Source organism: Phaethon aethereus (assembly GCF_964289735.1).
Source record: "Phaethon aethereus genome assembly, chromosome: Z".
NCBI lineage: Eukaryota > Metazoa > Chordata > Aves > Phaethontiformes > Phaethontidae > Phaethon > Phaethon aethereus.
The window spans coordinates 20,266,718-20,278,996 of record NC_138577.1 but is presented as its reverse complement, the minus strand read 5'-3'; the positions used below and the strand labels follow the sequence as shown (position 1 = coordinate 20,278,996).

At 37.5% G+C, this 12,279-nt stretch overlaps 1 protein-coding gene across 1 annotated transcript in view; it reads right to left on the bottom strand.

The window, feature by feature from the left end:
• The window catches only part of ITGA1 (integrin subunit alpha 1), a gene marked incomplete at its 3' end in the record, with an annotated part of 70,746 nt that overhangs the window by 5,300 nt on the left and 53,167 nt on the right, over window positions 1–12,279 (bottom strand). The window contains exons 16-26 of the mRNA XM_082013459.1: window positions 11,358–11,521; window positions 11,036–11,172; window positions 9,952–10,062; window positions 9,313–9,398; window positions 8,974–9,109; window positions 7,928–8,008; window positions 6,020–6,096; window positions 5,231–5,320; window positions 4,092–4,194; window positions 2,589–2,702; window positions 820–924 (exon numbers count right to left, since the gene is read on the bottom strand). Coding sequence (XP_081869585.1) covers window positions 820–924; window positions 2,589–2,702; window positions 4,092–4,194; window positions 5,231–5,320; window positions 6,020–6,096; window positions 7,928–8,008; window positions 8,974–9,109; window positions 9,313–9,398; window positions 9,952–10,062; window positions 11,036–11,172; window positions 11,358–11,521 — 1,204 coding nt within the window. The remainder of the gene's footprint in view (window positions 1–819; window positions 925–2,588; window positions 2,703–4,091; window positions 4,195–5,230; window positions 5,321–6,019; window positions 6,097–7,927; window positions 8,009–8,973; window positions 9,110–9,312; window positions 9,399–9,951; window positions 10,063–11,035; window positions 11,173–11,357; window positions 11,522–12,279) is intronic.

Genomic DNA, 12,279 nt, shown 5'->3' with positions numbered 1-12,279 from the left:
CCAACACAGCTATGGCTTCTCTGCAGTGTTTCTTGATTCTTTCAAATCCTGGGATGCATGAATCTTTCAAGCAGGGCAGCATGTGTGTATGAAAGTTTAAGTATCTTTACACCCCAGTAGCACTTGCTAGCTAGGAGGGCAGCAGAATTATGTTCAACATTTTGGAATCATTTGCGTAGCCTAGACCTTTATTACCTCTGTGAAGGACTAAGATAAGCATGGCAAAATACTCTTCTCATGGCATAGTTTCATTTGCTCCAGAAATTCAACTTGTACCTCTATGCTGAGAAGGTTTTCTCCCCAACATGCCAACATAACTACAGCAGCAAAATTACATTGCAACTCTTCCATCTAAATGTGAGATGCTAACCCTTTCCAAATGGGGTCATCAATTACTTTTCTGCCAGTTGCATGGAAAATCTGTCAGATCAGAGTGCTAGTGTTTCAAAGTATTTTCAACTGGATGTCTAAAAAAGTTGCAAGGGAGATGACCAGCTTTTAAAATATTACTATTTATTAATTACAATGGGAATAGATTCTGAAGATTTACTCAGCTGCCAAATGTGCTACTGTTACTGACATATTTGCTAAATTAAAAAAAAAAATAACCAACCCCAAATTCAGTTCCATATACAGTTTTGTAGCCAAATAAAAATTATAGCTACTCTACATAAAGACAGTTTTTCAGGCTATTAAGACAAACTGAGTTTCCAAAGGATACAGTCTGAGAGAAGCTTTTATATATTTATTGCACAAGTACTCAGCTCAAAGATCTGGGTTAATAACTGGGATGAATATATATACTATATGTAGGCTTACCATAATTGTATCCTTTGTAGGTTCTTTTATTTTTGGCAACACAAATGGTTTCCCAGTGCTGATCTTTAAGGGATCTACAGGGTAACTAGTTTGGCAGATGGCATTCTGTTAGCAGAAATACAAAGATTATTCTTGTTGCCTGAATATCCAATCTATTACCAAAAAATGTTCTGGAAACAAGCCAACATTAATAATACTTAACAATATTAATAATACTTACTAATTGCTAAATGCAATAAAATGGCATATTGCAAAAGTGAAGAACAGGAAATTCAGATGGTGTAGGTATTGAAGTATCATTATTCAAACAATAAATGAGCTTTTTATGAGAGAATTTAACCGAAACTCTATCCAGCTACTTAAACATCTGTAGAAGCAAACACGGCTATCCTGCAAGATGACCACTACATGAACCAACAAGTGTTGGTTCATGCAAATAGCTTTTGCACGGGAATACACAGAGGTTCTGCCTTAGCAAGCAGACAGGCAGATTAAGTCCAGGATTCAGGAGCCTCCATTGCGCGCCCAGGGAGGGGAAGTGGGTGCTGGAGCAATGCTAGACCTCCACGGCTCCTTCAAAGGCAGCTGGGAAATCCTTTGGTGTCTTCAGTGTGGGGGAATTTGTTTTTTCAGTCGGGTCATTCACTTTCAGATTGCCAGAATGATTGCAAGTCCCCTGCAGTGCACTTCGGCACACTACTATTATCACGAGGGTGTAGGTGGCAATAGGTGAGTTATGCCCACAGTAAAAGCACAGACTTGTTCAGTTTCCACATAAACTTGGGTCAAATGTGGTGATTGCCGGGGAATGAAAGTAATGGGGGAAGGAGTTTAAAAACAGACACATTTTTTTTGTATTCTACACGTGAAATACTTTGGGTTTTTTGGATTTTTTTTTTGTTTGTTTTAAAGTGAACCCTGAACTTTCAGTTAGGCCATTTGGTTTATTTTTCAGTGGTGCAACATCTCAAAAAGAAGTGAAATATTTGGAGAGAGGTCTACACGTCTGTGTGTATCTGAGGGAAAGATTTAAAAAAAAAAAAAAAGAGGTTTAGGTCACCAATTAGTGATATTTGGAGTTTTCAGACATCCAGTTATTGATATAGCCCTAATTTTTAATATCTACAGATCTGGAATCATGGGACTTGCCGGAATTGTGATCTCCTCCAGCTGCTCTGGAGAATTAAAATGGAAAAACTCAAATGAGGGCTGCAGTGAAAAGCATTTGAAAGTTATGACCTACCATACCCTTCAAGATGTCTCAGTGCCGCAGAAAAGGAAGAAGCCAGAGGACTGCTAGTGCTGGAGAGCAGACGTGCAGGAAGGCTAATTTCAGTAACAGAAAGAAGAGGACTGAACAGGAGATTGAGCTCTAGATGTACACAGCAGGACTAGAGTATTTGCAATATGCACTGCTGACAATGGAGATAACCTGAGGCTCAGTAGGGAAAACTAAGAAAGAAACTCCTGTCACTCATGTCTCAGTCTGCACCTCTCATCACTTGGCAATATATCGAATTCACCTTGTTATAGTCCAGATATTGTTCAACACCATTTTAAATTTATTTGTTTCCTTTTAACAAAATTTAGGTCTCTGTCTCCTTATGCACATCTGTACATACTCTTAACATGCCAGCATCTTGTCTTTTAGACTAAAAGCAATATCTACCTCAAAGCAAGACATAATCCCAAATGTTTGCATTTTGTGGTTCCTTACAACAAAAAATTCAAATTTAAATTAATCATAAAAATACAAATTCCTAGCTTACTTGGGAATGTGACAATGCAGTAAGGTAAAGAAGAGTGTTCTTGGTTGCTGTTACATTGGGAAATAAAATCTGCAGTGTGAGGTTTGGCATTGGAAAGTGTTCACCTTTTTCAATCTATAAAAAAAAAGAAAAAAATGTTTTGATAAGTACTTTGCTTATTTTCTTGGTATTTGATTGTGATTTTTTTCTTTCCTGTGTTTTTCATTTCTTCACAGTCAGTTATGCAAAAGTGGTGCGATGAACCCTTACTTTTTCCCCCCCGAGAACAGCCCGTTGTGAATTAGGAGACACATTCTTCTGTGGTTTTTGGTAATACAGTGGTCTGTTGAAGGAAATCAAATGAACAGGACGAAGGGGGCCATTTTGACATAAATTCCTTCTTGTCAGATTGTTTACTGCATTCTGTTATCATCTGGGACTTCTACCTAAGGTCATTTCATTTCACTTTATAATAAATCCCCCAAAATGCTTTAACATGGGAAAGGAGCCACCGTACCAGCGGTGGCTCCTGCCGGTCCCTCCTCAGGTGTGCTAAGGCAACAGCCCTCCTGCTCACATGCTCCCTTCCCCTGTTCTCCCTCCCTGAGAAGATCACAGGACATATCTGTAAGCTGCTGCTCCTTCTGAAAGGGGCTGCTGTGGCCAAAGATGGAGAAAACGCCTAGGTGGAATTGCTGGCAGGGGAACTGGCGATCCCGTCTCTGAAGTGGATGAGCTTAATAAATACTCAAGAACCTGTTTGACTTTCATCTTCTGACTACTCATTTGGGATAAGCTGCTTGCAGAGATGAGTTTTGCTTACAAGATCATAAATGGTACTCTCTGCATTACATTCAGAAAGCAAAGGTTTTGAAAGGAGATGAATAATGTCTTAAATATCCACAAAAATCTTCAAGATTACTGGATTTGAACTTTTAGACTAAAAAAGTAGCTGAGTAAAAAAAAACTTTGCCATTGCTATTTAGTGAGAATAAGAATTTTCCTGTGGCCCATTTTTTACAGACAGAAGTTGATTCAGAGACTTTTATCCTTTGTATATGGGACCCTTGTTCAGCTTTGGATTTGATACTGGGAAACAAGGGTGCTCTCAAAATAGGTAAATTCAGTCCTACTGCAAGTTGAACTGGGCTTCAAGGAAGGAAGACATGGCATTTGCCTTTTTCAAAGCTGACTGGATTTTGCAAATATCTGTTCTAAACTGCAGGGAATGTAGGTGAAGTTCTCATTTACCGGGGCATGCTCTCCTTCCCCTGCTGAGGGTAGAGCCGTGAACCTCACCAGAACTACTCTGCAGGGATAGGCCACTCTGGGAACTTCTGACTCAACTTATTCTGAAGCAATCAAGCAAGAAAAAGGTATTAAAAATAAAATACCCATGTAGAAGGTTTAACATATTGCATAGCTGCTGTTTAAGTAAAAGGCTACCACATTAAGTGACTCAAACCAAATGAAAAAAAAAGATGAAGCCAGTACATATATCATATGGTTTTAATTTTTTCTTACCTTATAATGTAGAGTAACTTCATCCCCAATCTGTTCAGTTGTGTTAATAGCAGTAGGGACGGTATCATTTGCTGCAATTATAACATGGTGCTCTTTGAAAACACTGTGAATTAGAAAAAGAAACAAAAATCCCCAATAAGCACACAAACTTCATTAAAACACTAGCAGTTAATAATATAGGTCTTTTCATTACTTCATGAATCCTCCAGGACTAGTCTTGCAATTAACAGTGCAATGCCACTTCCACTGAAGTTTAAGTCTCCATTTTCTGAGTCGTACTCACTTTTTATTATGTACATTTTAGATGTTTTGTTCAGATAAAACTACAAAATAAGCAATTATTTTTCCCAAAAATAATATATCAGGGCCTGATTTTGCTGTTCTTCTTCTAGCTGTGCAGTCCCTTATTCTGTGTATCGCTGTGTGAAACACACAGGGTCTATAAAAGACAGAACCAAGTAAAAAGAGAAAAAAACCAGCAAGTTCTAGATTCAACCTTATTCCCTATGGGACAACAAAAGGCTGGATTTGAACAATGAAATGTATCCAGAAGGAATTTGACTTAATTATTTACACTTGCACACCACGCAATGTAGTCTACTGATAAAGTTTATGATGTTTGTCAGGGATGGAATTTAACTATTAGCTATTTCTGAAAATAAAGTGTACTCCAAGACCTGCATTAAAGTTATATCTGAATTGATAAACTTCCCCCGCCCACGAATCTAAAATTAAGGCTAATTTTTGAAGCTGGAAGTCAAACACCGCACCATGCAATATTATAGCGATACAAACTCATGAACACCAGGAAGCTGGAAGTGTTTGCTTTCTTATGTACCTGAAACACCTTTGAATGAATAGAGCAAAGTACAAGAATCAACAAAAGCTGCCGTTGTACTTGTAAACTGCAGATCAAATTTAAATAGATAAAATGGAAATAGAGCAAGATAGGGACAATAACGGCTCCATTATTTCAGGTAACTGCTTGTTTCAATGAAGCCTGTGCTTCCTGTTCATGAGCCCTGAAGCTGAAATCTGTAGATACCGAGTACAACTCAACAACCAAACAATACTATATTCTCTTTGAACACCTGCTATTTACTGTGCTAGCAAATAAAAGTACAGAGAAGCATCAATACCTTAGAAATATTAATCCTACTTCATATTTTACTGGAATTGTAACGTGTCCTCTGTTGTCACTCAAGGTCTCAGGTGGTTCTTCACTGTCACTGAAATAAAACAATATATGTCACTCAGATCAGATTGTGCAGATGCAATATGACCACTAGGTGGGAAGGGATCTCAAGAAACTAAAATGCCTACAGCTCTGGGTATGAAAACACACTACTCATTTCCAGTTAATTACTATCTCCCAAAAATAAATGCAAAAGGCTATTGCCAGTAATTAAAGGTTAAGTCCTGCACCAGTCCCAGCTCACAGATGCATCTTTGTTAAAATTACAGACTGACATTGGCCAAACGAAAATGGACCAAGCAGGGGCCACTACTCATACCACCCCTGGATTTTGCAAGGACAGTAAACACTGAGGGCAAGTGCGTTCCTTTATCACAGATAACTTCTGCAATGCTCTTACTCTTTGAAGGCCAGACCTTTTTGTTTATCATGAACTGTGATACATGCTAAAGTATGCAGTAATTTTGTAAGAGAATAAACCTTTTCCAAAGGTAAAACTACTGGAAATTATGACTCATTTGTGACTCTCAGGCTCTAGAGACAAACAGCTATTTATTTAGCTCACTCAGTCCACTACTGGACTGAGTACATCTGTAACGCTGCCAGCTCTACAGATTGTTTAACCACTTCTCAGTTCAGAAAAGTCATCCTTGTTTTACTACAAAACACAAAGCTGTTTCCTTTTCTAAAGAAAAAAAAATCAGAAGGTAAACAAGTAATGATTGCAACTAACCTTGTTGCATATACATGAACAGTAGCATTTTCCAGGAGATATGATGCATTGAATTGGAATGATATTTTGAAGGAAATCTGTTTGGAGAAATACATTACAAGTTTAAAAAAAAAAAAGAAATAAAAGCACACTAATAAAGTTTGATCTGATGAAACATTGAGCAAATTTTTGCTACTTCTATCTAAGGAATCCTTATTCACTTTTTAGCACTTTCCTATGAATGAATCCACTTTTTTGAATTTGTCCCAACCAAGAAGGAAATCTAATAGTTATCGCTTATTAAACAGAAGCCTCAAATTTTCAGAGCTGAGAAGCCTCAGTAAAACTTACTATATAGTATATTAGAAATACATAGCTAAGTCATTCTTAATAGAAACCACTGGTCTTGCCAGCAATTTAGCAAAACCATTTTTTTTTCTCTAATGACGAAGAAACAAAGCTTCAAAGCCTGGCAATTACAGTGGAGACGAGCTGTCTATAGAAAGCTGCTGGAATCTCACTTCATATATAGTAAACCACCTAGAATACTGAACAGAAATGTTGCAATGTAAATAAATGACTACTAGGTCTCACAAAAATTCCTCATTATATCTATGGTATTATATATAGGGCAAATCTGTCACAATTTGGCACTACACAAGTTTTGGGAACACCGTCCCAAACACATCCCTCTTCATATCCTGACACTTAAGGGTAATTTTATAAGCAGCAAAAGTTTTACTATTCGTTACTGTACAGGATTTTTCAGCCCAGACTTCTGTTTTTCCTTTAATGTGTACAAATCTTTATTACAAAGTGACCCAGAGAAAGTTGTCTTCATATTAAAAAAAAAGGAAAAAAAGCCAGGAAGATGCTTTAAAAAGGAACGTATTAGAGATGCTTATCAGTGAATTGCAGATTAATTGATTTCTGAATGCAAAGAAGAGAATGAAATGTCTAAATTTAGGCATCTATAGCTACAGACAAACTAGCAATCAATGCATGAAGGGAAAATGTGAAAAACCCAGTAAAGCTGGGAAGGGAGCACTGGCATTGGGTAGTATGCTTATCTGGCTGCAAGAAAGTAACAGCTGACTTAATTCCTACAAGGCCAAGACACAAGCTGTAGCGTGTATGTGGGAGACAGCATAAGAGGACATCTCTCCTCTGTTATGCATCTGCATCACACGCCTGATATGACGGGACAACAGACAAGAAACTGCCAGGAAAGACAGTTGGTCTTATTTGCATGCAATTTGATATTTCCCAATTCAGTATCAGAACTATTTAAGTCAGGCTTAGATGCATATTTTCCAAGGCTTAGTTTAGCTAAAGCTCCCTCTCTATTCCAGCAGGAGATACAGACTTATCACTGGAGCTGTTCAAGCTGGAGCTTAATTTTAAGTGGACTGCTTGCTGGAAAGGCCTCTCACTCCCCACTGAGCAGATCTGAAGTCTTGATGCTTGGCTTTGGCAGATCTAGGTTGGCATTTCCACGTACCAGCTTATCCTCTTCTCAACCAACTGACTAACTTTTATATACAAAATAGGTATATGACTTTAGTGAGTCCTAAGCTCCAATCTGTGTAAAGCCACAGTATCTAATTTCTTACCAGCATATCCTAACCAGTATCCTATACACCTAGAGACAGACCCTTCTGGCCAGGCATGCCACTTGCCTTCTGATAGAGTCAAGGATGGCAATATACACTGTTACCTCCTCACATACTACACTGACTGCCCCGGTACTGAAGATCTGATGTTTTCCTACCTGGCTCAGTGCAGTTCATATCAAAGACAGTTTGGGAAACACATGTGGACAGGTTTTGGGGTGAACACGAGAGAAAATAAATCCAGAGGTGATAGGGACTGCCCTGTCCTTAAAGCAACATGCAGCAAGGAGAACTGGCATGCAGGGGGACTTTTTACCTCTTCTGCAGGTTTTAGAAATGGATAACCCACTTTACAGGTGATGTTGTGATTAGATTCACAGCTATCTTTCTGTATATCCTAAAGGAAAAAGAAAATGAAATCATGACCTTGTGCAATCTCTTTTTAAATTGTGACTAAGCATCAAGGACCTGGTGAACCACTGCCACTTTTCATCATCAAAACATTGTAAGAGTCAAAATCTTCATTGAATTGGAACAAAAATAGGAAGCCACAACTTCTGCAAAACAATTTCCACCTATGGATATCTAAATCAGTTAGTAGCCATTATTCCCTTCCAGTGAAAGCCTTTGGAATATTAGCAGTTGCTTACAAACTGGACATCATGTAAATTGATCATGGGGTCTAGCAGATGAACATATCTACACATTTTTCACATGTAACTTTGTAAATGTGTTCCTAACTTGGCAATAAAAGTGACATTCATACTCCATAAATTATTGCCACAGGGTCAGCAAGGGTGCTATGGATCCCTGACTTCTCCTAATGTGCAGCATCAGGACCGTTGATAGAAAACGAACTTCTCCTTGCCACCTGAACTGAATTTGTAGCACAGCTGCTGAGGCAAGCAGAAACACAGCTACTTGTGAAATGTTGTCTGAGGTAGGGATGAGGCAGGCACTGACCTGTGCTGCCCTACCAAAACAGTGCTTTTTCTATACACGTGCAAAAGGAGAATTCTATAGAGTCTCAGGTGCTGTAATGATGATTAATGAGGCATTTCTGGCTTTACAGATGTACAGATGATTCATGGTGCTGACATGCATCTAAGATGCAGGCACTTACTGTCTAAGTGTCGTTGTGAAACTTGTGTCTGTGGCTAACAGAGGCTAGGGAAGGGTCCACTCAGGTCAAAATAAATACACTCTTTTAGAGGGATAAGCGAGGACAGCACTCCCAGGGAATCTCTTCCAATCAACAGAGATGATTCCAGAGCAGTGAAATTCAGGCTTAATAAAAAGGCTTATTCAGATTTCTCTGGCAATATAGGCTACGATAAATGTGATAATGTGAAAAATTCCTACCTCAATGCCAGCAAAAATAATATTTGGAGAATACTGAACCAAAACTCTGGTATTATAGGCACTGTCTTTTTTGTTCTTCACAGAAAGCTGGATGGTGAACTTATCATTGCGCGACTTTACAACGAATGGAGAAGAGCTGTAAGACAAAGAAAGAAAGTTGTACATCTTAACCTTTGAATCTGTTTTTAACATAAAGAGGAACTTCTTTTAGTGTCCAGGCTATATAGTTTCTGATTTGGAAATTATGCCACAGCATTATCTTATTAGACTACAGAATTTATAATTGACATAGAAATTTTGTACAGATATCAAGTCATACAATAAACCCAGTGTAGTTACCTGTCTCCAGCTATGCTTGCTTTTACATTCAGAACAAGATCTGAAATGCATTTATTTTTGGCTCCACAATCTTTTGTGAAAGGAATCTGCAACAATAGTATTTTTATTCTCAATTTTATTACATTTATTATTTAGATTAAATATTTGCATCTTAATTCATTATCTAATTTTACATAAGGTCTTCTGTTTGACAGTCAAAGAAGTCTTCTCTAATATTAATCTATATTAATCAGTTAAACGTGCCACTATCCTGTAAAATGCACAGGTGAAACTTTCTACTCATTCCCTTCTAAGTGATTCATCTAGATTAGAAAAAGAGGCAATCATAGAAGTATGAATGATGCTAAGCACCATCAAAGTATATGACTAACATTCCCCTGCTCTATCTACATAAAAAACTACAATAAAATTGCTTCTAGTCTCTTCTATCTTCAGTTAACTCTAGACAGCTTTAAAACCCCAGGCTGGTTCCCAAGCACACTGAATCAAGCTTTTCAATCCTGAAGACTCATTTAGAGCAAACATCTTCTGGACAGGCTCAGTGACCCTCCCTCTTCAGCCAGTTTATTCAGCTTTTGTGTGGGCTATTAATTTTACCTTAAATACTTTAGTTATTAACACAGAATCTTTCTGACTTACATATTCAGATATAGAATTTGGCAGGTTGCTATCCAGAACAGGTCCACTTTCTGGATCAGAAAAATTGAACTCCAGTAAAACCTTTACAGAGTCCTGAAAATCAGGCTTATCCTAGAATATAAAGAAAACAAAATTGATGCTACGGACATTCACTGTAATATCTAAGGACATTAAAAAAACCCAAACAATGCTGAGGTAAAATATTTTTCAGTCACACTGTTACCAGTCTCGCTAGAGAAGCATTTGAATGCTTGCAATTGATGATAAAGCATTTAATGTGCAAGCCAATCCTTATAAATATCTACTAATGTTTTTGTGTATCTCATCTTTTGTGTATCTCATCATAAAGATGTCACATAGTCTGAGCATATCCAACAGTTTCATTTAAGAATGTCTCAGAACAGTCAACTCAAACTTTCCTCTTTTAGTTGTGCTTAACGGATCAGTAAGATCGGTATCACCTTATGTGAAGTCAAACTGAGGCCTGCTGTTAGGAGATATATTGCATATTCAAGCAAATTCTGGGCATCACTTACCATTAGTTTTGAATTATGATGCAACTGTGAAGTCAGTAAGCATTTTAAATATGGGTAGCTTGTACTATACACCTCCATTCACTCTGCACATTAGTTTGAATCCGGGCAATTACATACTCACAGTTGCTAATTACATTTTTGTTTTGCAGTGAATAAGTATTCTCTAACCTGAACCTAATTTGCGAGTTTTTTTACTATATTTTAACAGGAGCAATTGCACCAATATGCAAACTAGACTTCCAGCTCATATACTCCCGCTGAGGGTTGAATGCACCTAAACTACTAACCACACTAGCTGCTCGGTTCCACTGTGTTATGCATTTTTTTAAGACAGATACAAACAGAGACAAAGTTAAATAGACTGCACATATAAGTAAATAGTTTATATCTATATACATATACAAATCTATAAATCCTAAGTCGTAAACAAATTTTATGTACACTTGTTAAGATTAATTATGGATGCAGATTTTGTTGTCCAACTAACAGAATACATTTGGGTTATTATAATGTCAACATGTGAAAAACACTTTAAATGATTTACTTGCCAACATGTAGAAGCTATGTTTAATACATTCCGACCCTTTGATAGTTATATTTTTTTGCATTTTCCTCTCATGGCTTTCTGTGAACAAGCTTCGAGATATTTGTCGTTGTGAGTCGAGAGTAATCCAATACTGCAGACCTGCAAAGGAAGTTGAGATCAATATTATGAACCAATTTGCCTCTAAACATTCTTTTTTCCCCCAGTATCTTAAACGCGCTTTGAATAATGGATTTAGAAGAAAAAGATTTGTGGAGAAATAAACAAATGCAAGCATAGCAGTTTCAGAGTGTAGAGATTCCATAGCTTAGTGCTGATCTACTTACTGGATTCAAATGTATCTTCCTTCGACTTTAGTCTTGTCTTAAAACAAATTGTGGCATTTATGCATATTGTTTTTCTTTTATTTATCTGACAATTCTGTTGTTGGATATTGATGCTTTTGGGTGCAAATTGCATGGAAACATTTACTTCAGCCACATCACGAGACCTTAAAAAAAACCACAAAGAAAATAGTATTCTTGAAAAGAATAGCAGCAACTTTTTTTAACTTAAGAATGAATTTACAAAATGTGCAACATTCAACATGAAAATAGACATATGCGATGGTCTAGACAAGTATTTAATTATACACTCTATACAAAGTACTAGTATACAACAAATTACTGAAATGGTCACAGGGTTTCTCTGCAATGCTGTACTGGTTTCAGAACAGATACGAGATGAAAGGAAATATTTCCAAAAGCACTTCAGCAACACTATAGAGCCAGTGCCATTTTAAAAGAGATTGAAGGCCCAGACCCATCCTTGAGGGTATCCACAGATGAACATATTATTATAAACCATCTGGAGCATAGTGTGCTGTCTTTTAGGCTGTGGGTAGATAAACAGGCTGAAATTCACTACTGAATTGTTTCACTTTAACTCCTCTTCACCTCTATCGCTGCAATGCATTCCTGGTTTTGTTTTTTTTGCTCTGGTTGAGTTCACTTTTGGCCTCAAGATGGAGTATGCCGGTGTACTAAACCAGCAGAAAATTTAGCTGGCAAAATACCTTTCTTCAGGTTTGTGATCTAAACAATGCAGTGAAGAGGCATCTCGTGTTCACACGGAGTACTTTTAGAAAGACAAACTACCAGATGAAAGCGAGGAGAAGCTGGCAGCTTGAGGATGGTAGCAAGACCTGACAAACTTGCTCACCTAGCAGGTGAGTTACGTGGATCACCAGGACAGGGAAAGGAAGGAGAT